Here is a 27,568-nt window from a genome sequence, read left to right as displayed (position 1 = left end):
TTTCATTTATTTTGAGGAAGACAAAACTGTTAAAGGCTTGTGAGTGTTGGGTCCATCAGAATTCATTCTGTACAGAACAAGTTTCATTGTCTATAACTTGAGAGTATCTTTGAATTTTTAGAAAGCATTGCTATGCTATGAGGGCTGTGCAATAATGTTTTTAAAACACTTTGCAACTTTAAACTTTCTGTGTTTTTTTTGTTTTGTTTGTTTTTATTTTCTGTAGACTCGAGATGATTTTCTTGGGCAAGTGGATATTCCTCTTTATCAGTTACCGGTTTGTATTTTTTGTTTGTTTTTGTTTTAAGACTATGAAAGGGAAAAATTTATTCTGTATGCAACTGTATTTGTTATCTAAGGAAGTTAACCATACTGATAATATAAGTGATTAAATTCTTCTGGTCTGTGGGGTTTTTGTTTGGTTTTCTTACGGGGATTTGTTAGGAGTATTTTTGTGCTGGTATTTGTCAAAAACCTGTAGGTTATCTTGTGTTTAGATACTGGTTTCTGCTGTTAAAAGTTAGGGGTGCTTATAGCTTTTCCAAGAATAAAATGCAAGTATTGAAACAGTCTTAAAGACAAGAAGATACTGTAATTATTGTCACATTTCTTAAAATATTTTCTTTAAAGTCGACAGATTTACTTTAAATATAACTTATTCCCATAAACAGATACAGAAGAGGGTAAGTGGGAAATAGAGCTAGTGTTGTTTTGTACATTGTTTTTGTTTTGCATTTCTTTTGCAAAGCACACTGTTAGTTTTAAAGAAATATCACCAAGAACATTGAAACATGTAAGCCTTTTCATTTTCTTCTGAGTTCTCAAAACATTAGCTAATACTAACAGATTTATCAGCAACTGTTTTAAAGACAGGATAACAACTGTGGAAAAACCTTTCCAAGAGCAGTTGTTCTTTCATTCCGGTAAGAACTGTGTCAGGAGTAGTTATGTATGTCCCGTTTCCCACTGTAACTGGGATGTGAGATCACACTAACCCCTTTCCCTCAGTCAGGTGGGTTGGAAAGACCGACCGTAATTGCCCTCTGAAGGAGACTGTCTGTGTTCTCACTTCCCACTGATAAGCTGGACAGCAATATCTGGAGTATTTTGGATGTATTGGTGCCTTTTTTTTAATTTATTTTAAAAAAGCATGAACTAGGTTATAGAGCCTCACTTGAGTATTTTCATGGCTATTTTCTTACCTGCCTTGAACGTCTGCTTTTCCCTGTGTTCTGTTTCCATCTTCCTGGTTCCTTGTTATTAATTATTTGTTCTTGCCGTCTAAATCCGTTGTACTTCATTGGTCCAAATATAGGTGGATTTTTGGAAAGTCTCTCATTTATATAAGTAAATACAACTTGGATAAATAATCAGTTTATAAATTCTTTATTACATGCACTTTTGGTTTTGCTTCATGCTGTGCAAATGCATACTGCTCATAACTAAAAAGAGCTGGTAATTGCAGACATGGAAAAAGGGCAAATAATCTGCAAGGTAAGATAGTTGGCAGATACAAATTTGCTCTTTCCAAAACCAAAATGTGTGAATCCAGATATAATGTATTGTTGAGTCTGAGGCAACTGTTCTTTTTTTGGGAAGTCAGAAAAATAATTATAAAATTTAGATTGATAATCTTTCTTTTTCTCTCCTCAGTGATCTATTTTCATAGTGTGTTTGTTGTGTGTAGGTAGCAATAATGTAATGTTGGAGGGGGGAAAAAAACCATCCAAGCCCCCGCAAAACCAAAACCCAAGCTTAATTCCATTTAAATTTCAAAGAACTACTTATCTTTGATGTAAAACAATTCATTTTATAAATATAGAAACTGATCTTGCAGATAACACCGGTGTAACACATATATTGTTACAGGATTGAAGATCTGCGTTTTAATTCAGTGGAGGTGGAACACTTCAGCTTGTGTAGTATTTCTAAATCGTTTTATTAAGAGCTTACACTGAAATTTCTGAAATACAAGAGAGCATTTTTTCTTTCTGAGATTTGATGTAATAGTTATCACATTCAGTAAAATGTACTCAGCTTAATCTTAGGAATTTTTCATAACAAAGTTCAACAGTTCCAAATAAAATTCTGTCTATAACTTAATAATGTCTAACCTTTAGATTCTGTATTTTTTTTATGTCTCTTTCCAGTCAAATTAGCTCAGCCTTTGAGGATTGCATCATGTACCATTTTTCTAAAGTAAAAGGTCTACAAATACAGCAATTGCAGCTTTTTCCTCATGTATTACAAAATACTTCTTGAAACAGTTAAAATGTATTGGGTTAGCTCCCCAGAATTTACAAACTGCTGAAAAAGGGGCAGGGGATATGTGTGTAGAGAGAATCAAAGAAGATATTTAGAGATGTTTTTAAAAATGCGGTATTACAAAAATGTTTTTGTAAGAATTGCAGAACTTCAGATGCATTATAAGTATTTATATTAACCAGAAAACCAAATCTTCCTTTAGTGATCTCTCATGTGTATTTCTCTATCTGTACCTGGGATGTATATTTATAAAATTATGTCTGTTTACCTCTGTGCTGCTTTCTGTTGAGCAACTTCACTTCTGTGAATTAGAACAGAGATGTTCTCAGAATGGATGCCTTTCATTATTTTTTATCCCCAAGTCTTAAAGCTAGAAGTGGCTTTTTGTGTTTGTTCTGTGTAAAACAATAATTGAAAAATAGTAAGGGAGGAAAAAGGGTTACGGTAGAACTTTAAAATGTGAAAATTTGAGAATCTGTTTCTTAATTTCAGGCTAAACAGTTGCTTGGTTTTTTTCTGTGCTTTAGAAACTGTAATCTATGTATACACTGAAAGGTAATTATTTTTTCTTGAACTGGGGAATTAGTCTTATTACTAAGATTAAAGCTGGCATTATTATTACTGTACCTAAACCTATAACTTAAATTGTAAAATGTTATGTGGCCTTTAAAGACAATTGTTGTAAATTTCTGATAATTTTCTCTAACTTAAGTGTCTGATACAGATTTTTCTTGAAAAATGTTGTCTTATTCAGACAGAAAATCCAAGTATGGAGAGACCGTATACGTTTAAGGATTTTGTTCTTCATCCGAGAAGGTTAGTAAATGCCACATAAAAATTCTAACTTACATACCTAAACAAGGCTGTTACATATGTACAAGTAATAAGTAATTATATAAATATTGGCTGAACATTTATGTTTTCATCAAAGAAATTTGAGCAGCAACAGAGTAAATGTATTTGTGGTTCTACTAAAAAGTCAGTGTTTGTTTAAATACTTAAGAGATTGGTAAGAATAAACCATTTTTCTTCAGGCCATGATATAATTCACATTATAGCTTCATCTAAACCATTTACTACATCACTGAACAGTGAAATCGGTGACCAGTGTTATGCTGTAACTGATTTATCCCTTTCCAAATTGAGATTGTTTTTTGCCTTCCTGTCTCTTTTGTTTGCCTTTTTCATGTAAGCAGTTTCATGTGACTTTAATTCTAAACATAATAAAACTTAAACTGAAAAGCTGCTTAACATTTAGGAAGACCTCTGTTAAAAAAAACTTGAGGAATTTTTAAATGATAGGTAGCACTTTGACGGTGATGTTAAGTGTTTCATATTTGTTTTTAAAATGGAGATTCCTAACATAAATCTGAACAGTTTTTAGGAACTTATTTCTAATAAAATGCACAAAATGCATGTCAGCATTTTTCAGATAATAGGTTACAATTGAGAAATAATGTCAGAACATGTGGGATCTATAGATCTTTCTCAGCCACTTTGGTAGCAGAAGGCTATTTTTACTGTAGTTATTATACTGACTCATTTTTAGCACATCAGTGGGTTTTAACAGGTAGTGACTGTTTCATTTTGATCTCCTATTTTTCTGAATTTAACATTTCTTGTCCTGTAAATGAATGAAGAATAATATTTATTGCCTCCGCATAAATTAAATTTTTGTCTGTTAGTCAAGCATCTGACCTCTCCTTGTAGTGGCTGCCATGTGAATTTGGCAACGCTTTGTAGTAAGAGATGCTGCCATAGGTTCATGCACTTCTCTGCCTTGAAGTCTTACTGTAACTTTTAGATGCTTCAGTATTGTTAATGCATGTTCTTCAATTTTGTGCATGTTTGCATTTATTTAGACAGGGATATTAATAATAAGGTTACTACCTTCCCAAAACCTCAAGCTGACGAAGAATTACTAATACATTAATACTCTGAAATGAATTACTTTAACCTGCTATCTTACTTTCCAGTACAATGGTTACTTCCTCTTTCAAAGGGATGTAGGCATTTCTGAAACCAAAATGCCGTCTCTGTGAACATGTTTACAATCCAACATGAAATGCTCTTTCTGAATATCAGGAAATGTAATTCACTTTCTGTATTGGGGGGAGGGAGGCAAAGCATTAGACCTTAATGATGGGAGTGGGTTTTGGGATTTTTCTTTAGTAATATGATGTGCACGTATCCAAGTTGACTTATCAGTGGTATTTTCAAGACTATCGGTTTGTTTTTTATGCACTAGTCAAACAGATGAGATAATGTGGCAAATTTCATTACCAAGTGAAAATACTGAACAAATTCAATATGGGAAGAGCCTATTTTCAGACTTGTGACAGTGCATTAAGATAAATACAGAGGCAGGTGCTGAAGTATGAGCTTGCTGTAACTTAGTTTTAGGAAAAGCAGTCCTTTAAGTTGAAATAATACTTAATAATTTGACTGTGTATTATAATAATATGAATTAAATTCTCATCATTCTTATTTTCTTGTTCTTTGTGCATTGTATACTAGGGAAGTTTTCAAAAGAGTGACTTGGAAAGAAAGGTTTTCCTTTGTGGTACCTAATACCAAGGTGTATTCAGAAGTCTAAAAACTTGATACTATTACAGAACTCAATTTAAAATATAAGAAGCCAAGTTTGTATTGAGAAACCTAAGAATAATCCTCTAGCTGTGCTTTTTAGCAGTTTTATTTTCAGCTAACAATTATACAAGTGCATAATAAGAACATTTTATTTTCTCTTCTGTAGCCATAAATCAAGAGTTAAAGGCCACCTTAGATTAAAAATGACTTATTTACCGAAAAGCAGTGGGTCTGAAGAAGAAAACACAGAACAGGCTGAAGATTTAGAGGTGGGAAAAGATGTATTTATTGCTGAAAACCCTAGCAAGTATCTTTAGCTTTTAAGGGTAGCTACAGTAAAAATGAATGTTAAGAATCACTAAGCTACAAATAGTGTTTTAGAAACAAACTGGTTAAGAACGATTGCTTGTATCATACATAAAAGTTGTAAATGTATAAAAATTCTGGAGCAGTTTTTCTAACTCAAGGAGTGAGTTTTTCAGTATATCTAAAAAAAGAAAATTTGCCATACGTCTATGTAACTTGTCTTGATTTAGAATTAATGGAAATATCATTGCCCAGTATTTTTACTGCTGTTTAATGTTGTTTGACCCCAGCCAGCCAGACACTGACATCTTGCTGGTTTTAGTTTGAGCTCTCTCCAATTTATAGGGATATTTTGATCTTAACTACTTTACATTTGTAATCTTTTGTAAGCATATCCAGTTTAGATCAATGGATTTCTTTTCAAGACTTAAACAACTCTAATCAGCATTGCCACCTTTGCTGTAATTAAACTTTCTGTTGCAAAATGTTGTAATATTTAATGTTACAGCTCATTTGACTAGTACATTTGCAGCATGTGTATGAAATGAGATCTGTTTTACTTTTTTGGATGTATTCTATGAATGCTCTTTATTTTCCTGGATAAACAATTTCTGTGCTAAAATGTTTAAGGATCTTGAGTTAAAAAAAAAGATTTCTGCATGCATGGTTTGTCCTATCATTTCTTGAAAAATACACACAATAAAATCCAGAGCCAATCTTATTGGCTTAAGATGTAGTGGAACTGCACCTTAAAAGGAGTATGGTTTAATAAATGGAAATGCTTTTTCAACTTTGGTAGTATTAAAGGCAGTTAATATTATATCTTCTAGCCTGGGTGGATTATATTGGACCAACCAGATGCTGCTAGCCAGCCACAACAGCAGCAGCAGGAACCTCCTCCGCTGCCTTCAGGCTGGGAAGAAAGGCAAGACATCCTTGGCAGGACCTACTATGTCAATCATGAATTCAGAAGAACACAGTGGAAAAGACCAACTGCCCAGTATGTCTTTTGGCCTAAAAATTCAAGTCTTATATTAACTAGTGCAACTCATGCACTCTAGTTACATTGAAAGCAAGGAGAACTAGAAAGCTTGAGAGCCTTCTATAATTTAACCTGCGAGAGTAGTCATTTTAACTGCACAGTACTCTTCCTGTTCTCTGGAAGTATGCATTCAAATAGAAACTGGTTGCAATTGTAAGAGATAATAACTACAGTAATGGAAAGGAAATTATTTTCACACTCAAAGCCTGACTCCTCCTTCCCAGCAGGGACTGCATTAAATTATTTACCTTAGGTTTTTTCAGGGTTGGTTAGTTTGTTTTTCTTTTCCTTAGAATGTGAATTACAGAAATAATACCTGGAGAGTACTGTCTGGTTCTTTGGTTTAACTTGCACTTCACATTGACATGATTGCTTATTCTTTTTTTAAACTGTTTACATCAATTATTGTAGCTCATGACTGTTTCTTTATCTTCTGCCGAAGTGACCATAATAGATGTTTTTGCTGTTAGCCTAGCTTACTGTTGAAAGATAAAATACGGCTACTGTATGCTCACTCACCCCCCCACCCCCCCCAAACAGGGACAGTGTAGCTGTTGCAGATATTGGTAGCGTGCAGTTGGAGGCCCAGCATGTGTTCACTCACCGGCGACAGATATCGGAGGACACGGAAAATCTAGACAACAGAGATTCCCCCGAGGTAAAAAAACCAAACAAACATCTCTAAATGTTTCTGAAATGCAAGTAACTTGTAATACAAGCTTTCTGACTAGATTTAAAATTTGTAACTTGAAACTCCTTTTAAAAAATACTTTTTCTTTATTTTCTTTTTAAAGAGCTGGGAAATTATAACTGAAGATGAGGCAACAATGTATAGCAATCAGAATGTTCAAATACCTCTCTCACAGAGTAATTGTGATATACAGTCTCATCTTGCAGAAGAATTGAATACCAGACTTACTACCTCTGGAAGTTCAGCTACTGGCCAGTCAGCAGCCTACACTGTAAATTATTTTTCTTATTATTCTAATATACAGAAATATCTGTGTTTTGCACAAAATGTTATAACTGATAGGATTAGATCCATAAATACTTCATTTAACAATTACATTTTCAATTTCATCCCTAAGGCAGAGAACTTAAGAATAAGCTTTTTACTATGGAAGCCCATCTAAGCAAACATTTTATTCTTCCACACTTTTCTTATATGAATTTTTGCCTGAGATTAAAACATACTTGTGTGAAGTATTTTTTGGTCGTCTTATACTGTCATACAGAATGCTATTGAAAACTACAGGTGAAGGAAGGTGTCTGTATCCTGAAAGCTTATTTCTAAGGGCGTTGTGCTATATCGGTCACTTCTACCACTAGGACAAGTTTTAAGATAATTCCAGTTTTCATTGTGAATACTGGCATAAGATTTTTATGGTGGAGCCGAGTAAACCTGGTGACTCCATAGCAGTGAAAAAGGGACCCTGCTCATACAGTTCCGCTGCCCCCGCACCAGTTATGAAACTTGCCTGACCTCTCAGTGAGTGTTTTCAGTTTGCTAACCCGGAAGAAAACTATTCTTTTTTCCCCCAACTCTGTTTTTGCTATTTTAGCAAGTTGAAACAATATGCTAGGTTGTCTGACAAATACTGTGGTGGCAAATGAGAAGCAGCAGGAGTATGTTGCCAGGAGTAGGAATTGTCTTTTTGGTGGTAGCGAGCAATTAAATAAGCTCAGCTGTCTTGTGAAAGCCGAGCTCCACAAACAGCCTTGTAACCTGATCTGTGACTTGAGAAATCCACTGTCCATTCAGGAAAGCCTGTAGAGGTGACCCAGACCATCTAGTCTGTAAGATTTAGGTGTTTAAATAAAATTATTAGCTTTTTTCATGCTGTAAAATGTAGATTTGGAATTGACAGCTTTTCTGAGTCAGTAAAAAGGCATCAATAGTGTTGCTGGAAACGCCAAAGTGGGAGTTTGTTATTCTCGCTTTGCTTGATCTCTGTTATTTGGAATACTATGGCTAAAGAGAAAACTGTTATCTTTGAGTTGCTTGGGTGGCCTAAGATAAGAAGGAGGCAGATGTTCAAATTATTTGCAAGAGCCAGCTAGAATGACAGTCTTGCCTCCCTTCACCACTGTCACCCCCCAAAAAATAAACTTATGAACTTAATCTTGCTTTTTCTTTGAATTATTCTGAAAGAGTACGTAGAGAGGGAAAAAATCCTTCAAATAACTGGGGAAATTCTGCAGCAAGATGAAATACAGTTGCTTAATTGTAGCATGTGAGATCTAAATTGGCTCTAGGCAGAAAGGTGGATGCTTATGCAAAGCCCAGGAATTGAATTGCTCTTTTCAAACTGGGTGTCTAAAACTCTCTTACCTTGTCATTGTTAACTTAATCTACTCTCAGAAAAGTTGTTAGCTCTGATATATCACAGGCTTTAGTCTACTGACAAGATAACACAGTAAGTTCTATACTGTAAATTCAGCTGTAATGTAACTGGTTTCAATTAACTGTAATGTTTTACGTGCCAAACCATCTGTTTTTAGGGTTTTTGAGAACTTTCACAAGCCTCTGTATTATTCTGTTTCAAGATTACAATACACACTGTGAACTTAACGTTTCTAGCAGTGTTAAAACAGGAGTTTCAAAAATATTATATCAAATTGACGTTTCAAAACAAATAAGACACTTTGTTCAAGATGAAAACTGTAATGAAGTGTGATAACTATTGTTGACTGTTTGCTGCCATTGGTAAAGCTGCAGTAATAGCTAATACGTCATTTCTCTTCACTGCTTCCAGAACCATTCCAGCAGAAGAGGCAGTCTGCAAACATACAGAGCTGAAGAGCAGCCTGCACATCCAGTGGTACGTCACTCTCCAGAAAACCACAGGCTTGTGTTGCAAAGAAGCTGAAAGATTTTCTTCATGTAAAACTTATTTTTGTAGACTATGTGTTACGTGCTGACATTTTAGATGAGATTTGGCCTTCTGCTTCTGGCAGCTGTCCTGACAAAATTGCAATTATAAGTCTAGCAAGATTGGAGTTCCGTCATAAAGCTTTCATATTCCAACTTTGTGGTTTTGGTTTAACATTAGCTTAATGCATGGATAGAGCCTGTAGAAGGAAGTAGTCTTCCCATGAAAGTATGAGTTTTGTTTTTCAAATCATTTGCTTTGTAATTAAGGTAGGATGGTGGTACAGCTTTTATGTTTTCACGGTGACGCTGCAAACTGTGAGCTCATAGCCAGAAGTACTAGGCTGGATCAGCCATGCCTAAACCAGGTTTATAAATTAATCCTCTTAGATGAGGAGCTTGAATTAAAAAACAAAAAACAAACAAAAAAAACCAACAAAACAACCAACCAATTGTTACTTCATACTGTTCAGTAAGGACTTAAGTTCTGCTTTTCTATTTTATCCAATCTGCAAAAATCATGACCGTCTGGATTATAGTTTTGTTGTTTTAATTTGGCAGAGGAAAGCCTTTTCACAGTTTCATAATTTTCTTAACTGTTTTTCTTCCGTTATCACTAATATTTAGTTACTACCTACTTCATCCGGATTACCCCCAGGCTGGGAAGAGCGACAAGATGAAAAAGGGAGGTCTTACTATATAGATCACAATTCTAGAACCACTACCTGGATTAAGCCAGTTGTACAGGTACTGTCTGTCTTCTAATTTACTGATCTATTTATTAATTTAACCTTTTAAACATCTCACATAATAGCAGTAAAGTTTAGAGAACTCTTTGAAATAGAATATGTGAAAGGCATAAATGGTAAAGCACTACATAAAGTATCTGAGAGAATGCAACAAGAGATAGGAACAGCATTATTTTACTACTAATTATTAATACTATTACCAAGAAAGCCTTCTGGAGAGTTATAGCTGATTGAGAAGCCTGAAAGACTTCTTTCAACCTTGGTAGCATAATCAGTGATTGTTAGTCAATGTTATTGATATTAGACTAAACAAATCTATGTCTGGCACTTGCTTTATGAAACTGCGTTCGTGAGTCAAAAATACAGATAAATAGAAAAAAATATTGCTCTACAGGGCTTTGATTTGATTTTTTTTTTTTCCCCATTTACCTTAGACTGCTGTGGAAACAGGTCAGTTGTCAGCTGTGCAAAGTATTCCTGTAGGAAGACAACCACAAGCAACATCAAGTGATTCATCACAACAGTCTTCTCAGCAGCAGCCTGAAACGGAGCAAGGATTTCTCCCTAAAGGCTGGGAAGTCCGACATGCACCCAATGGGAGACCATTCTTTATTGACCACAATACCAAAACGACAACATGGGTAATGGGAAACTGCTGTCATGAACTGAAATTTTAGTTTCTCACAAGTCAAAGCTTTGCTGCTTTCAGCAAGCTTCTGTAGGTTTCTTTACTGCCAAGATAACTGTGTCGTGTCTGTTAAGGAACATATGTAATAAAAATGTGAACTCATTTAAAATACCTATCGTGGGTAGAACAGGGTGAATTTTACGAACTGTATTGGTACTTGAAAATTTAGCTCAGAAGGAGGAAAACACTGATGTGTATAGGAATCCATTTCACAGATACAAAGCATCTCCTAGATGACACCTCTGTTGTAACTGTAGAACTGTGATAGCTTATATGTGCTGTTAACAGAAATCAGTTTTGTAAGTGTTCCTGCAACAGGAAATGTTACTTCAAATTTACGACATGGTACAGTGCCCAATACAAATTTCTTGAGGAAGCAGGCCAGGCGTAGCTACAAGATGGATGCGGGGTTGTACAGCTACAGTTCCACAGAGTGGCACTGCACGCCACTAAGCAGTGCTGATAGATCGACTTAAGTATTTAGAGTAGGTCACTGTTACTGTGAAAGAGATACAGGAATGCATTAAATTGATTCAAAATTAATATTAATTTCTTCAGGATTACAGAAAGACCTCATTTAACACAAACACCTTCCCCCTACCCCCCTAAAAAAACCAAACCAAACAATGAAAAATCCCAACCACCAAACCCCAAAAGCACAAGGTGTGCCAGGAACAATGCAAAAAGATTAATTTGACTCAATTACACTAAAATTGAGTTGAATGAAGGATTTTAAAATAAATTTACATATAAAAAAGTGAGAGGTCATTAGAAGACGATTGTGCACGCTGGAGGAATGAGAATCCCCAAGGAACTACTTGGCTGCAGAATACGCAACAATTATCTAGTTGGTACTAGGCATATTCTTTATGCAATCATTAACAAACAGGAAAAAATAATAAAAAAAAGATTTTAACATGCTGTTTGTTTTGTTTTCAAAGGAAGATCCAAGACTGAAAATTGCTGCTCATCCAAGGAGAAAGGCGTCCCTAGATCCAGTAGACCTGGGTCCATTACCAGTAAGTAAACTGTTTTATACTTGTTTTGCAAATACAACAATTTAAATACTTAAACTAGCACCATTGAAACTTGCACATGAGAAAATGCAGCCTGCTTTTTTTCATGCAAATTTTGAATATTTGAAAATATTTTGAATTCCAATGCTGAGAGTAGATGGAGGGGGTGAATGCCCCCAGCTGCAGATGTTGTTGAGTTGTATGCAAACTATATGGTCAGAAATTTATAATAAAAGTGTCGTCGTCTTACAGCCAGGGTGGGAAGAGAGAACTCACACAGATGGAAGAATATTCTTCATAAATCACAGTATGTACAATGTAGTATTCTCCCCGCACTCATAATTTTATTTCTGAACATTATCTAAATTAATGAAACTAATCACAAAATCTCTTGCAGATACAAAGAGAACACAATGGGAGGATCCTCGACTGCAGAATGTGGCAATAACTGGACCAGTAAGCTTTCCTTATGTAGCCTTACATATTTTTCAAAATATTGTTAATGGAATCCAAACAAACTATTGTCATTTACTAGTGAGTTGTTCTAGAAGATGAAACTTCCAGGGTGCTTGAACAAGGCATTTTTATTTCTTTCTAAAGACTGTTTAGAAAGCTTTCTGTGGAAATGGTCTTTAAATGCCAGGAAAAGATCAGTTCCCATAGCAGTAAGGAAGTTTCCTTATAGACTGGAGGGGGGGTTTGAAGTGGGGTAGAAACTTTATTTTTTTTTTTTATCCACAGTGTTCAATATAAAACTAGCTCAATCCATGAAGTAAACTTGAAAACAAGGAGAAAACAAGGAAAGACAAAAAGAAAGAAAGAAAGAAAAAAAGGCAGTGAAATGGCTTTAAAAGGAATGAAATTAATTTCCAACTGAAAAATAATTATCTACCCTTGATACTTAATCTGAAGTGCAAAATTACCAGGACTAATTGCAAAGATGGTACACATTATAATTATAGATGGGTTTTAGTGTTCAACTGATATCTGTGTTTATTAATAGCCCACATATGTAAACAACCTTCTCTGTCCATGGAAAATAGGGGTGTTTGTAGCCAGGTCTCTCATGATACAGCAAGGAGAGACTTCGTGTTATGTAAGTCACCAGAGGCATTTTGGTCACTTCGATCTGGGCCAGTCACATCAGCTAACAGTAAAGTATAGGATAAATTCTATGGAACGGATCAGAACAAATGATCTGAACGAAGGAGTACTTTTCATTCTAGATGTTTTGAACTGACCATATATTCATAAACTGAAAGTCTTCTGATAGTTAGTAAAACACATATTCCTGTTTTCTCAGAACTTCAGTGTATGTCTATGCTTCATAAATGTAGACTAGTTTATATTACATTAATTGTTTGAGTATGTCAAGTGCTTTTTCTTTTGGTTTTTATTTTTTTATTATTATTATTTTCCCAAGGCTGTGCCTTACTCCAGGGACTATAAGCGGAAGTACGAGTTCTTCAGAAAGAAATTGAAGAAACAGGTTAGTAATCTGTAGGAATCCAGCAGAAATTTATGTCCCTAAACAAAGGGAAGCTTAGGTTACAGTGAAAAGAAATTGGAACTTTGTAACCTGCTTATGGAAGATAGATTTACAGTCTGATCAAGAATACATTTGTGAAACAGCAACTTGGTGACAATTAGCATTTAATCTAACAGTAGGTTTTGTGACTTTACGCAGTGATGAGACTGCAAGCAATCTAATTGAAAAAGTAGAAATTCTAAAAGGTTAAGAAACGTTGTAAACCTGGAAGTAGGGTGGCAACAGAAAAGTTTGGAAATCACTGACCTAGCAAATACTAGTTTTTGGAACTCTGAATATGGAAATAGAAGTTCTCAGAATAGATTTTAGACTGTCCAGATAGAAAGCTGTACTGTCATCTTGATCAGGCTAGATAACTGTAATAAATTGTTATAGCCTTAATATCTGAAGTTTATGAATGTCATTTGCAAGTTCTAGCTTGAAGTGGCAGTGCCAGATGTATTTATAACACATAGCATAAAAGACTGTAAATAGCATCTGCATATCCAGATAACAATGAGTCTCTGCACAACTGCAATCAAATTGGGTAGCCTTGGAAGATATTTTATATATATATATAAAAAAAAATAGCCTTTGAGCTTAGACCCATACTTTGCCTTTTACCTACCAAGTAAATAGGGCTACCTTTAGCCTTTCTGAAACCTGTATCTTTTGAATGGACACATAAATTGCACACGATTATATATGCATCTACTTTTTGTGTTCCTAGTCAAACAAGCTTGGCATTCATTGAAATGTCATTATCGTGAGCTGAAAAGTGATAGACAACTCAGCTACACAATATATTCTGAGTAATGTAAGAGTTAAATGTGTATTTAAAGCTTGTATTACTGCTGCCTTTTAAACATTCACAAATACCTCAATGACAGTTAGTGACAGATTGATTTATACTGAGATTTAATTACTGAATACTCATTTTAATCAGCTAAGTTTGGTTTTAGTAATTGATTTTATTATTGCTTCAACTTTTTTCTGAGAAGTTGATTTGCAACTAAAACCAGGAAAATATTTTTTTTTTTTTTTAATTTGGGGATATTTTGCTATTTTCTGAAAGGATGAAAAAGACCCATATCTCATAGTCACCATGTAAACTAGCGATAAAACATGGCACAGAATTCTGCAGCTTGGAGAATGACAAATAATATGTTCCTCTACTCAAAGTAATTATTTTTTTGTTTGTAGTTTGGATCAAGCTGTTGTTGGATACAAATAGGCATTACATTTAAATGCAGCATTCTATTTTATTGGCAGGGGGGGAACAGGTTATATTATTTTAGGAGTGTAAGAAAATAAAGAAGCATATCTGAACACGTGCACTTCAGAGTTATTTATTAAATATTTCTGTATTCAAAAATTTGTTATTTCTACTGAGTGTGACTAGCTCTTTGAAATCTGAAATACATTGAGTTTCATTGCATGATCCTAATCTAGGCATAGAGCAGCATGCGCTGAAATTTCCTGTTCCCACTTTCACTGAATTTCTCAGTTTTGCCTGAAGTAAATGCTGAAAACAAGTGAAATCAAGAAAATACTTTGTTCTCATATGATTTAATGATTCAGCAAAGTTTAGTCCTCGTTTATTACGGGCTTACTCTGAAAGCTCAGCAGCAAATATGAGCTTGGATATTTATATTTAAATATCTTCCTGGTATGATAGATTGTGATTTGTTGCTGTTACTTCATATTTGAAGGGCACTGATTTTTATTTTAATACTGTAGGAATACTTGTGTGTCATTATATGTCTTAGGAGAATGAGACACCTAGCCTAATAGTTAGAATATTGAACTAGAACATGTCAGGTAAAATTGTTCCAAAAATAATTTTATTTATAAACTGAGATGCTTTTTTAATCAAGCTTATAATATGGCGAATTTTCAGTGTTAAAAAGGATTCCATGCCTTGCTGCATATAGAACAACTGAGTATATACTGTTACCCCTAAGAACATACTTTAACCCTATCTTCTTCATGTGAAATAGAACTTAGTACCCAAAACTTTCCATGTGAGTTGAATCTCATGTAATTAGAGGCTCTTGTCAATCATATCATGTTATGTTTGCAAATTTTTAAGAACAGGATTTGCATGCCATTCTTTGTTTACAGAATTTGCATACTCTGCAAGACTGAAAGATGCTGGGTTTTCTTCTGTTATTCTATGTCTTCATTTTTTAATATATTTTTATTTCTAGAGTGATATTCCGAATCGATTTGAAATGAAAATTCATCGCACAACAATCCTCGAAGATTCTTACAGAAGAATTATAGCTGTAAAGAGAGCAGATTTCCTTAAAGCAAGACTTTGGATTGAATTTGATGGTGAAAAAGGTTTAGACTATGGAGGAGTGGCCAGGGAATGGTTCTTCCTTCTCTCTAAAGAAATGTTTAATCCTTATTATGGATTGTTTGAATATTCAGCTACGTAAGTAATACAGGTTTGGAAGACGTGAAGACTATTTAGGGAAAGGAGATCAATTGTATTTCTCATGCCTACCTTCAGAATGGAATTGCTTCCCCCACCCCAAACTGTATAGGGGCGTTTAGCTGTAAATGCCTGCGATGTTTTGCACCTAGTTCTTTGTTTGACAGGAGAATAATGTGGAAACAGTACCTGTGTTTGTTTTTTTCCAGCAGTCTAACCTAAGCCATGTCATCTTTGCATAGACAAGTATATGCTTGTACTATTTAAAGAAGAGGCAGTATTTAACAAATAACACAGGGAATGTTATTCTGATTACTTTAAAATCAATGAGTTAATCCTTTCTTTTTGGTATATCTCTAACTTAGAAAGATAATTCATGGTGTTTCAAAACTGTTATTTCTGTTATGCTAATAGAATCACCTACTGAGTATTGTTTAATATTAGATTAGTGATTCACTAATCCAAATTGATTATTTTTTTCAACTTCATGAAAAGTAACACCTGATTTAACCAGCAGTGTCTTTTGGACCTTCAAATATGGGACTGTTCCAATAGTACAACATCTTGTTTTTCTTTTTTCTTCCCTACTCCATCCCTCAACTTCAGAGATAACTATACTCTCCAGATCAATCCAAACTCTGGACTTTGCAATGAAGATCATCTCTCTTATTTCAAGTTTATAGGTCGTGTAGCTGGAATGGCTGTTTACCATGGCAAACTTTTGGATGGTTAGTATTTATTGTATGTAATATATTTAAATTATTATTATTGTACCTATTTTGAATTTTAAGTTACATACTGTTCAACTTATTTGTTCTTCTTTAAAGCCTTTTTTATTCGTCCTTTTTACAAGATGATGCTTCAAAAACCAATAACGCTTCATGATATGGAGTCTGTGGTATGTAATTTGCTTTATCATCTACGTTAGGCTTTCATGTCCGTATTAATTTTTTTAATACATCTTTAATGAAATAGTGAAGGTTGAAAGTGCATGATTCAAAGAAATTTTAGGCTGCATCTTTTGTAAGTCTGTAAGTTATATAGGATTTAAAACTTCCAAGGAAAATCAGAGACCTGAACTATGGTTTAAGTTAAGCTGTATTGAAAACTTGTCTCTAAACTTTCTATGATGTACTCTTGAAATATTTTTAGACACTAAGGTTCCTAATATTGAATAATAAACATCTTCGGGACCCCTGTCTCAACGAGTTTGTTAAATTAGGTTTGTGGGTTTTGATAACTAAAAAGAAATGTATTCTTATATGTTCAGAGACTGAAAATATTAACAAGTGAGTACAGTGTAAACCTTTTAGAGGGGAACATGGCCCTTACAATTTTCTTCTTTTTTTTGTTTCCCTGGTAATGGTATGATGGTTCTTATCTAGAATAGTTATGGACAGAGTGATTTTTATTCAGTCTCTTTAATCTATAACTGATTTTTCTGTCCTTTAAGAATACAGAATATAGTTCCTATCTGTTTCTGAGTAATAGCTTTGTAATGTGTCCTGGTTATTTTTTCCTTTTCTTTTTTTCTTGTACTATAAAATTATGGGATGGTTTGGGTTGGAAGGAACCTTAAAGATCACCTAGTTCCAGTCCCCCCGCCATGGGCAGGGACACCTTCCAGCAGACCAGGTTGCTCAAAGCTACATCCCACCTGGCCTTGGGCACTGCCAGGGATGGGGCATCCACAGCTGCTCTGGGCAACCTGTTCCTGTGTCTCACCACCCTCACAGTGGAGAAGTTCCTCCTAATACCTAACCGAAACCTTGCCATTCCCCCTTGTTCTGTCACTTTATGCCTTTGTAAAAAGTTCCTCTCCAGCTTTCCTGTCGGCCCCTGTAGGTGCTGGCAGGCTGCTCCAAGTTCCCCCTAGAGCCTCCTCTTCTCCAGGCTGAACAGCCCCAACTCTCTCAACCTGTCTTCATAGGAGAGGTGCTTCAGCCCCTGATCATCTTTGTGGCTTCCTTTGGATCTGCTTGAGCCGGTCCATGTCTGTCTTGTGCTGGGACCCTAGAGCTGAACGCAGTACCCCAGGTGGGGTCTTACAAGAGCAGAGTAGGGAAGAAGAATCGCCTCCCTTGACATGCTGGTCATGCTTCTTTTGATGCAGCCCAGGATGTGATTTTGCTTTATCTTAATTTTCATTCCCTAAGGCTCTTTGTAGTAACGTCTGACAATAAAGGGAAGTTAAATACAGGATGAGAGACAGAGAAGAGTCCACAATACGTTACTTCCAATAATGCTTTTACATCACCATTTTGCTACGTGAGAGTTTTTTGGACTTGAGATTGCTGAGTCTTCAGGTTTCAGATGTCTTTGTAGCTTTGTACAGTTGCAGTGTCTTTGTATCCAATACAGGATTATCCTAGGTAGCAGCATTTACTGGGCAGTAACAGGGCCTCTTGTAGCTTAAAAAGCGGCTACTCTATTTTGTATTTACTGTTTTGTAATTCTCTCTCTTAGGATAGTGAATATTACAATTCTCTGAGATGGATTCTTGAAAATGATCCAGCGGAACTGGACCTTAGATTTATCGTTGATGAAGAACTTTTTGGTCAGGTTAGTATGTTTATGTAAAGTAGAATAGACAAAACACGAAAGAAAATATTTGACCTGTGAAATTAGCTGATTTTATCTGTATGGTACTAAGAAAAACCCTTCATTCACAGTCATGTTGGTTTGTTCACTCAGCTGCTGTGTTTAGCTGGCACATGCTCAGGCAGTGCTCTTAGCCTGGCTGTGATGTGATAAAGGATTTGGAAATAAGCAGAGCTTTAAAAAATGACTCGTGCTTTTTTCTTAAGTAATACTTGTATTGAAATGTAGCTGTTGCTGTGAATGCAACTGAGACTAAGATATCCATAGTCCCATTAGTAATCTGGAGTAGAGACTGGTTTTCTGTGATTGGCTGGAATAGATAAGCTCTTTTGGAAATGATTGGAATCATAAATTTCACTGGGAGATAATAATAGGGTTTTTTTCTAAGATGTACTAGAAAACTATGGAGTAAACAAGTTTGTTGTGTGGAGAGCTATCCAAGATAAGTCGTGTAGAAATACCACAGGTATTGAATAAAAATTGCAAATTATGGGTGTCAGCTAGATCCAAGTAGGACAGTAGCCTTTGTGGTCTTGTGTAACTAAATTGACCTTAAGTAGAAGCGTGAAAATGTACATCCATAATAAAGTAGAAATCAGATATTTGTCTACTGAGGTTCTATATTGCATATATGCATAACGTTGTTATGCATATTGATTCACTTATTTAACGGAACCATTGCTGAAATTGTTCTGTGTGTTTCCTTGAGATTTGGAAAAATGGCTGGGTCACTGAATATGCACTTGGTGAAGTCCACATCACTGAAAACTCGTGTGCAAATCTGGCAGCCCTGAATAACACTTGTTTTAAAAAAATATATAAATAAAATCAACCAAATTCTGTTTATTCAGGTGAACTGTGACACCAATTCTGACTCTTATAGTTTTCAAATCCTGCACTCTTCAAGAGTGAACTAAATTACACAATACTGATGTATGAATTCTGTCACATACTTATTTAAGACCTATTCTATGTATCACATTTTAGACCCATCAACATGAACTGAAAAGTGGTGGATCAGAAATAGTTGTCACCAACAAGAACAAGAGAGACTACATTCAGTAAGTAGTGGTCACTGTGTGTGACGTGTCTTACCGGATTGCCCCTCTAGTAATAGGGGCTGTGTGTTAGTTGTATTAACAAGAGGAAGCTGTTGCTTTGTGTATAAATTGCTTTTATTTTAAATGTTTTTGGTTTTGTTTTTTTTTTTTTACAGTCTTGTAATCCAGTGGAGATTTGTGAGCAGAGTACAGAAACAAATGGCAGCCTTTAAAGAGGTATAGCTTTAATTACTACAGAAATTCTAAGAATTTGTACTATCTAATCTTAAGACAAGCTTATTTGGACATCCTGAAGACCCACAGATAATATTGCTACAAGTATAAAAAAGGTGGTGATACTGTTTGTCCACTTTGAATTATTTCAGCCTTTAAAATCTTTTTGATATATTTTTACTGAGGTGTTTAATTCACACTGAGAAATCTGTTTATTTCTCAATCCTGGCTGACAGCTTTGGCTGTAGTGCAATCAGTTTAATGAATTCTGCAGAAATGAAAATTAATTCTATTAGTTTGATTTAAACTAGCTGGTTTATCCTTACATGCAATATAATTTACACAAGTATGATATTCAGACTTGCATATTCACCATTCAGTGTTGCACAATAAAGATAAGTCAGAATTAAAGTACTGTAACTGAACTGGGGGCTGCTGGTGTTCAAAAATCTGTATTTGATGTATTGCTTTGGCTCTGTTTATTAAAGCATCTAAATATTGTTCTTAGTGAACAAAAACGCTAAAATAATGTTGACTTGATTTTTTTTTAAAAAAAAACATCCCTCATCTTTTTAGGGCTTTTTTGAACTAATACCACAGGATCTGATTAAAATATTTGATGAAAATGAGCTAGAGGTAAGTGTTTCATGGAAAAGGAAACAAATTATGTTGAAATTTAATGTTACTGACTTAAACTTTTGGTGGTGTTTGTTTTGGTGTTTTTTTTTTTATCTGTGTAGTTATTAATGTGTGGACTCGGAGATGTGGATGTGGCTGATTGGAAACTACATACAAAATACAAAAATGGCTACAACATAAACCATCAAGTAATACAGTGGTTCTGGAAGGTATTATGAAATTCTGATTATTTTTTTTTAACTTAGAACCTACTCAAAAGCTGTAGCATTTCAGCTATGCTAGTTTATAATGCAATTCATTAATAGGTAGGTAAATATTTGACCATTAAGACTCCTGAGAAAGTAAGAAAACTATAGATGAGATGCATGGTAAGAATGTAAATACACTACTGATACTTGCTTTTTCCAAAAAATCCATGTCTGACTGGGGTTAAAAATATTTCTGTGTAGGTTTTTCTGGCATGGTTACACTAAAGAGGTGTTAAACTCTTCTGTTTAATAAATTACAGGAGTTTGGCTGCTAGTTCATAACATCAGGAAACTTCAAAGAAAGTAGGGGCCAAATCTTTCAGGGAAGTATTTCAACAGCCTGCTTAGCCAGTAACCGTACTCCTGTTACAGTGTCATTAAAAAATTGTTGACTTAATGTCTTTTAGCAATAGCCAGAGAACTGTGTGTCACTACAAAAAAACCCACATGTATATATATAAAGGATAATGATTTAGAAATAGAAACTTGCGTAAATCTGCTAGCTTAATACATTAATTTAAAAATAAATGTTTAATTGTAATCATTATCATACACAGGCAGTCTTAATGATGGACTCTGAAAAGAGAATAAGATTGCTTCAGTTTGTTACTGGCACATCACGTGTACCTATGAATGGGTTTGCTGAGCTGTATGGTGAGTACTTATGATTATGTTTGCAATTAAGTAGCAGGGAACGTGATACCGACATTGTCATGATATTTGATTTCAAACGTAGACACACTGTTTTTCAAATTTTGCTGTAAAAATGAGTGTATACTGGCTTTATAAGAAGTGAAGCTAGAGTCACTCTAGATCACGTTTCCCGTGTTCTATAAATATGTCATTTTAATTCTGGTTTTGGAAGTTTTTAAATGTGTAGGAGTTCTCAAATGAATGTGGTTTTTTAAAGCTCTTAAAGAGCTGCAAAAATCCCTGTTTAACACGTGATTGAGCTTGAAGAAGGCTCTCAGTTATCTAAGATCTGATTACAAAGACATGCTGGCATCAGCAGTTAACTTCAGTTTTTCCCAAGTTCCCCAACTGCTTTTGCAAGCCACACTTCAGATACAACTGGAATTGTAAGGATATATTCTGAAGAGGACCACTGAAATGACACGAGTTTAAACGTAATGCCAAAAGAAACATAGTGAACCTACAGTGCAGAGACTGAAACAAGCAGATGGCAGCAGGGAGCAGACGTCAATACCGAAGCCAGAAAACCCTCTGTGAAAAGACCATGGACAAGCGGATAGAACAGCCCACAAAGGGTGGGGGTGTTTGGCTTATGGGAAGTCTATTTTCAGCTGCCATCAGCTATTACTACTTCTGCTAGACTACTCTATTAAGCCTTTAAAAGGGTTTGAGATCCTATGCAAATGACTGAATAGCCTAACGTGTATTTGAATAAACATTTCTATTAACAAATTACTGTTGTTTATAGAACGCTAGAACTGTGAACAAATAATACCCCCCATGCATCCCCGTTTCTCCCTCTCTTCATTTTCATTTCATTTGTAAATACTCCTTTGTTGTGAGTTCCAAGGGAAAGGACAGTGCCCTCAGCAGACTTGAGCCACGTGTCTGCTGTTGCACCTGTACCTTCGCCCTGTTGGAGTTACAGTGCATGCGCGTTGCAGTGGAAACCCCATCAGGATTTTGTGGCCTTCGGATTTTTGTTTATTTGTCTAAAAACACTAGCCGGAGATAGAACTAAGGAATAATATAGGGAAAGAAACTGTTGAAACTTGGCTTCCTTCTGCTCAGGGATTAGGATGGCCTTGGGCAGTCTTCTGGCCAAGTCCCAGTTCCCGTAGCTCTGTTTACTCAATGAAAAATTCAATTAGTGATTGCCTTGCACAGTGCTTTGACATTGCTGTTTTAGCTTTTTATTTCTGCTTTACTGTAGCCAACATGCCAATCTCCCCAAACCCCAGTAATGATCACAGTGGCATTAACAGTAACCTGCTTGAAGAAGCGTAGACGGTTCTTCAGTGTTTCATGTTGGCACAAGGCTTCTTGCTGCTGCCGGGCTGACCCTCCGGTGGTTGCCTTGCCACCTTCGGGCACAGCCCTAGAGCTGGCTTCCTAGCGGGACATCTCCCTCTTGTGGCCCGGAGAGGCTGTTCTGCTCATGAAAAGGGACTGCTTGGGAGGGTTTGCTCCCAGACACCCAGTCTGAGAACTTCTTGTCGTGTGGTAGAATGCACCGTTGGTCGTAGAGCTGCTTCTCTGCTTCATCCGTATTCAAGGCATTCTTACTAGTTACTTTTTCTAACCAGCCTTGTGTGCTGAAGAAACACATAAGCCAAAGGAGAAAGTAAAGATGAAGAGCTGGAAGTGTTCCCTCAACTCCTGACATGTTTGTCTCACTGACAGTATTTTAGGATAAAGTGCACAGTGTTTGCTCTCGCCTGTCCAGTTCACTCACTAGGCTCGTTTGAAGTGTAGTTTCTGTGCATTGATTGGGATTTCCTACCTTTTTCTGTATGTTCGTAGCTGTGAAAGTGTTTTCTCCTCCTCTTATTTTCATGGTTAGGACTAATTGTCTTGGATTTTTCTGTTGGTGGTTTTGTGGGGGTTTTTTGTGTGTGTAAGTTGGCTAACATCTTCAAATCCACCTCCACAATGTGCATTATTACATGTGATCGTAATACAAATATTTTTATTAGTAATACATATGATTTCTTTTTTCACCATAAAACCACAAATTAAATATTTTTGAATTGACAGTTATAACTTGTGTCATCAAAAAAACCCAAACATTTTGGAGGAGTCATGAAAAAAAGGGGAGGTGTCTCTCTGCATAATAAAACCAACTTGATTTCATAGGTCTAAAGGTACTCAACACAGCACTTATACCTCAGCTGGATTCACTGATCGACCTGTTCATATTACTGCTGCTCATCTTTAATCTGAAACATGTTTCACATTTTCTGTTTCAGAAGGCTGCTCATACTTGGGTAGCCACCTGCCTTGGAATACCATTCTGTAACTGTATTGATGGTCTCCTCATAGAGTAGTCAGCAGACACCCACCATCAGAGATCATCTCTTGTTCTCTGACAAGATAGCAACTTTTTGTTACTATTATTTTTTTAAACTATATAGTCTTCTCCAGACATATGCAAGCGCTTTCAACAGCTTAAGGAAATGGTTACAAAGTGCCCTTTGTGTTTACTTGGCAAGAGTTGAGAGGTCCGAGGAACTTTCAGATACAACATGCTGTAAGTCAGTTGCTGAAGACACAGGCATAGGTGGAGCTGCACTTGTGAGCCAGAAGTATTCTCTCGGGTGCACACGTACATCCCTGGAGTACACATACGGTCTCTGTGTTTCAAAAAGATATTAGTTACTCTGCTCTGTTGTGTTGGTGATGGTGGACACTGAATACTTGCTGACAGGTTATATAACTTGGCACGTTGTGATAAACATGTCTAAATTTTTACATGCAAAATTTACACAGGATAAAACTATCTTCCGCATAAAATTCTCAATGCCAACTATTATGCGTATGCATTTAGGTCTTAGACTCTGAGTTTAAGGTGTGAAATTAAGATGTGGCAAGAAATAATTTAAAATAAAAGAGAATTGGGATCAGTGACCATTACTGAGTACAGACTATATTTGATTCATATAGATAGGTCCAACTAATGTCAGAATTAGATTACAAAACCCCAAGATATTTCACAATCTGAATTTCTGATTATAAAGGAATCTCATATTGGAATGTAAATTGATGTGTATTTTTCTGCAGGTTCAAATGGACCGCAGCTGTTTACAGTTGAACAGTGGGGTACCCCTGAAAAACTGCCAAGAGCTCATACCTGGTGAGTATTTAATTTAGGTAGATGATGACATTTATTGAGAATGATAAAAATATTTAAGAGTTTTTATCTGTTTTTCAGCTTTAATCGCTTGGATTTGCCTCCATATGACTCATTTGAAGATTTATGGGATAAACTTCTTCTAGCGATTGAAAATACTCAGGGTTTTGATGGGGTTGATTAAGACACAGACATAAATTATGTCAGTCCAGTGCTGCATTTTCATGTTAAGGGTTTACAAAAATCTGAATTTTCCAGGGACTACCATTGTGTTTATTTGCATGGCTATTGAATCTTCACAGTATCTCTTGTAAAATAAGTAAGTATTAAAAATTCACTAACTTTTGAAAATATATTTTGCCATTTCCATGGTCTGTGTACTTTGCTAGTAACTACAGTATACACATTGAATGGGCCAGTGCCAAGTAAATCAAAAACATTTTTAAGCAGTTGCCTCTTCTACAGTATTTGACAGACTGTCCTACAGTAAACTACTGAAGTAAAACTGTGAAGAAATCTTTGCAGAGGGTATAAATTTGAATTGCTGCTTTTAAGAGGAACAACTGAAATTGTTAGATGTTCTTTAAAAGAAAAACAGAAACAAAACCACCAAGTTTCATGTAATGCAATATCATAATGTGTGCTGCTTCAGGCTGTTTGCTACAGATCTGCCCAAAGCACCTTATAATTCAGCATATTAGGTAAAAGATTGGAAAGCATTTGTTTGCATTATCAGCCATCAGTTTGCAGAAAATTGACTTGCTGACACACTTCATTTTGTTAGATTTCTGTTTCTAACTTGCTTTTGTTGAAAAAGTGTAACAAAACCAGGATTTTATATAAAACGGACAAGCAGCATAATTCTGAATTGTAATGAGAAATTATATCCATTTTTGTCTGAATTTGTATACTGTCAGTTTATTGAGTGTTCATCACTGTTTTTGATAAATTTCTAGTTCAGCAATGGATAATATTTTCAATTCAACCTTTTGCAACAAATTAATCTTGAAATGAAATTTGTATGGATATCACTCAGTATTAGTTCTTGGTAGTTAGAGGCCTTTATTATCCATTCTTGCAGTATTGCACTACATAACAATAAAGAACATGTTTACAGGGTTTTCTGGGCCAAATTCAGCACTCTGATATGTGCAAACTTCTCCGTGCCGCCTGGAGGTTATGCACATATAACCAGGTGCCGAATTTGGTTCTGTAATATGTTTACAGGTTATGCTAGTTTCTATAGCTGCATTTTTATATTTTTTTTTCTCCACTGTTAGTCTATAAACCAAATTTGTTAATACAGTATAACCAAAGTCATAACCAACAATGTGCAATTTATTGTAGATCAACTTGTCATATAAATACTAGTTTGATTTCTTTTGTAAATGTGGATATCTTTTGTATTAATGTTAACACTTTTTTTGAGCAAGTGCTGGTTAAAATGATTAACAAAGTTGGTTCTAAAAGGAAAAATTGGTTTTTATACCAGGCTTGCTCTAATTTTAACATTTTATTACCAATATGATCTGAGGAAATAACAGTACCTAGCTTTGGCCAGCAAATTTCTGTTTAGTCACAGTCTTTATAAATATGCAAGAAGGAAGTGTAGCACATCTCTCTATAAAGGTATGTAAATTATGTAACAAATTTAATGGGTCTTAAGGGATATTTAAAATCCCACTTTGTTTTATTCTTTGACTAGGTCGTTGGGGCTGAGAATATTACATGTAAATAAAGGTAACTTATACAAATTTTGGAAATCTATATGCAGTTTTGTAAAACATGAATGATATATCAGTAAATCTGTATAGATTTGAATGTAGCAGGTTTTGTTGCATACTTTAAAGTATAAAATAAGGATCCTGAGAGCAGTAAATAAAAGTTTATTCTAATAATTTGTGGCTCAGTTCTTTGAAGTGCAAATCGGCAGTCTTGAAATAGCAAGAATTCAGTAACTTTAGTACTCCTAGTTAGACTGGGGCAGCAGTTCCACCACAATACGTTGCTACCTTTGTATAGGTGTTGAGGTACAGCAGCGCTGTTTCCTACTGTTCTGCTCCCAAGGCATGTAGTCTTCGAAAAATTAATACACTGTTTTCATAAAAGCTCTAGGTCGCTGTGAGCCTTCATTGTACGTACGGCCAGCCTAGAAATGCTGCACGGCAGACAGGCGGAGGTGGTGGCCCCCCAGAAATGCCAGCTGACCGCTGCTGCGGGAGGGTCAGGCTCCTCTCTGCTGCTGTAGGAGCACCCTTCTCAGCTGGCCGGCTGGCATGCAGCCCACAGACCGCGGCGGTGAGTGCGGCAGGGGTGCAGAGGGGGCCCTGAAGCTCTGCTCCAGGCAGCACAGGCTGCCCAGTGGCGATGGAGATGTGCCACAGGGCTCGGTCCCCCGTGCGAGCTGTGGGAAGCAGCCCCGGTGTGTGGGTGAAAGCTCCTGGAGAAAGGATGCGGCTGCCGGGTCTTGGGCTGCAGGGAGTATCCTGGTGCCTCGCCACAGGACAGGGCTGGCCTGCCTGCAGAAGCTCTGCTGTGGGCAAGGCACCAAGTTGCTGCAAGGAAGAGCTGCAGGAGGACTGAGTAGACACGTAGCTTTGGGGAGGATAAACAGCTGAGAGGTCCTAAGGGTCTTCACAGGGACCTTGAGCCAAAGAGCAAACCACACAGTGGGAGTGAGGAGAGGAGCTGGAAGCCCTGCTTGGGCAGGTGGTGGATGCATATACCCAAGGTGGGTGAAGCTGGAAGCTTGTGACTTCTGGCATCAGAAGAAAGGCTTCTTCACCTCTGGGTATGAATTTACAGAATTGCTGCGGTGCTGCAGATGAGGAAAGGAACAAGTTGCGTGAAGGGAGTGGTTTGGAGCCGGATGCGCCTGAACTCAGAGTTTTCACACCGAGAAGCGGTGGGTGATACAGAGTCCCTTCTGTGGGCTTTAAACTCGGTTTGTGGAGGAATGGTGATAACAGCTTGTGGTTAAATAAGAGAAGAGAGGCCATTGGTGCCGGTGCGAAGTACCGGGGCAGGGCAGTGGGAGTGAGGCAGCCCTTCTGGAGGGTGCCACAGGCTGAAGGGAGCCCAGCTCCTGTGCCTGAACACGCTCACAGGCAGCCAGGGAAGGACCAGGAGGAACAAGAGACACAGCTCATGTGGCTGGAGCCACTTGGATGGGGGGAGACCTGTGGAGGGAGGGGGTGACAGGCTGGTGCAGAGCTCTGAGTCTGGGTCAGAGGAGACACCAGTACAGGAAACACCTAGGCCACTGGTTTGTTGTCAGGAAGTGGGCAGTGGTCTTGGAAGCATCTCAAGGAATTCCAAAATGGCAAACCCTGGGTCTTAGAGGAGGCTAAACTCTCTGATGTCTGTAGGAAGGGCAGTACAAGGGGACAATCTGGGAGGCTTCAGGAGGGGGTCATGGACAGCTAAACAAGGGTGCTGGGCTGGCCGGCTGGGGAGATGTTCTCCTGGATCTCCTGTGCGCCCCTCTG

General features: G+C 36.5%; 1 protein-coding gene across 3 annotated transcripts in view; it reads left to right on the top strand.

Annotated features, from left to right (window-relative positions):
- Window positions 1-25,978, top strand: part of NEDD4 (NEDD4 E3 ubiquitin protein ligase) — a 60,570-nt gene extending 34,592 nt beyond the window's left edge. For 2 of the 3 annotated variants that reach the window (XM_055716107.1, XM_027800114.2), the window contains 24 exons: window positions 227-277; window positions 3,020-3,081; window positions 5,021-5,123; window positions 5,991-6,160; window positions 6,743-6,860; window positions 6,997-7,164; window positions 8,959-9,024; window positions 9,702-9,821; window positions 10,258-10,464; window positions 11,453-11,530; window positions 11,780-11,834; window positions 11,925-11,983; window positions 12,951-13,016; window positions 15,266-15,495; window positions 16,102-16,223; window positions 16,323-16,393; window positions 17,962-18,057; window positions 19,084-19,157; window positions 19,313-19,373; window positions 19,947-20,006; window positions 20,111-20,218; window positions 20,815-20,911; window positions 24,011-24,083; window positions 24,162-25,978. In XM_055716107.1, the coding sequence (XP_055572082.1) occupies window positions 227-277; window positions 3,020-3,081; window positions 5,021-5,123; window positions 5,991-6,160; window positions 6,743-6,860; window positions 6,997-7,164; window positions 8,959-9,024; window positions 9,702-9,821; window positions 10,258-10,464; window positions 11,453-11,530; window positions 11,780-11,834; window positions 11,925-11,983; window positions 12,951-13,016; window positions 15,266-15,495; window positions 16,102-16,223; window positions 16,323-16,393; window positions 17,962-18,057; window positions 19,084-19,157; window positions 19,313-19,373; window positions 19,947-20,006; window positions 20,111-20,218; window positions 20,815-20,911; window positions 24,011-24,083; window positions 24,162-24,264 (2,418 nt within the window). In that variant the 3' untranslated portion in view covers window positions 24,265-25,978. Of the gene's footprint in view, window positions 1-226; window positions 278-3,019; window positions 3,082-5,020; window positions 5,124-5,990; window positions 6,161-6,742; window positions 6,861-6,996; window positions 7,165-8,958; window positions 9,025-9,701; window positions 9,822-10,257; window positions 10,465-11,452; window positions 11,531-11,779; window positions 11,835-11,924; window positions 11,984-12,950; window positions 13,017-15,265; window positions 15,496-16,101; window positions 16,224-16,322; window positions 16,394-17,961; window positions 18,058-19,083; window positions 19,158-19,312; window positions 19,374-19,946; window positions 20,007-20,110; window positions 20,219-20,814; window positions 20,912-22,536; window positions 22,617-24,010; window positions 24,084-24,161 lie in introns of all 3 variants that reach the window. The other variant, XR_003558563.2, reaches the window with a different exon arrangement.
- Window positions 25,979-27,568: the final 1,590 nt, after the last annotated feature.

The sequence above is a fragment of the Falco cherrug genome, chromosome 7 (genome assembly GCF_023634085.1).
Source record: "Falco cherrug isolate bFalChe1 chromosome 7, bFalChe1.pri, whole genome shotgun sequence".
In the NCBI taxonomy this organism is placed as follows: domain Eukaryota; kingdom Metazoa; phylum Chordata; class Aves; order Falconiformes; family Falconidae; genus Falco; species Falco cherrug.
This window is presented reverse-complemented; position numbering and strand designations above follow the sequence as displayed.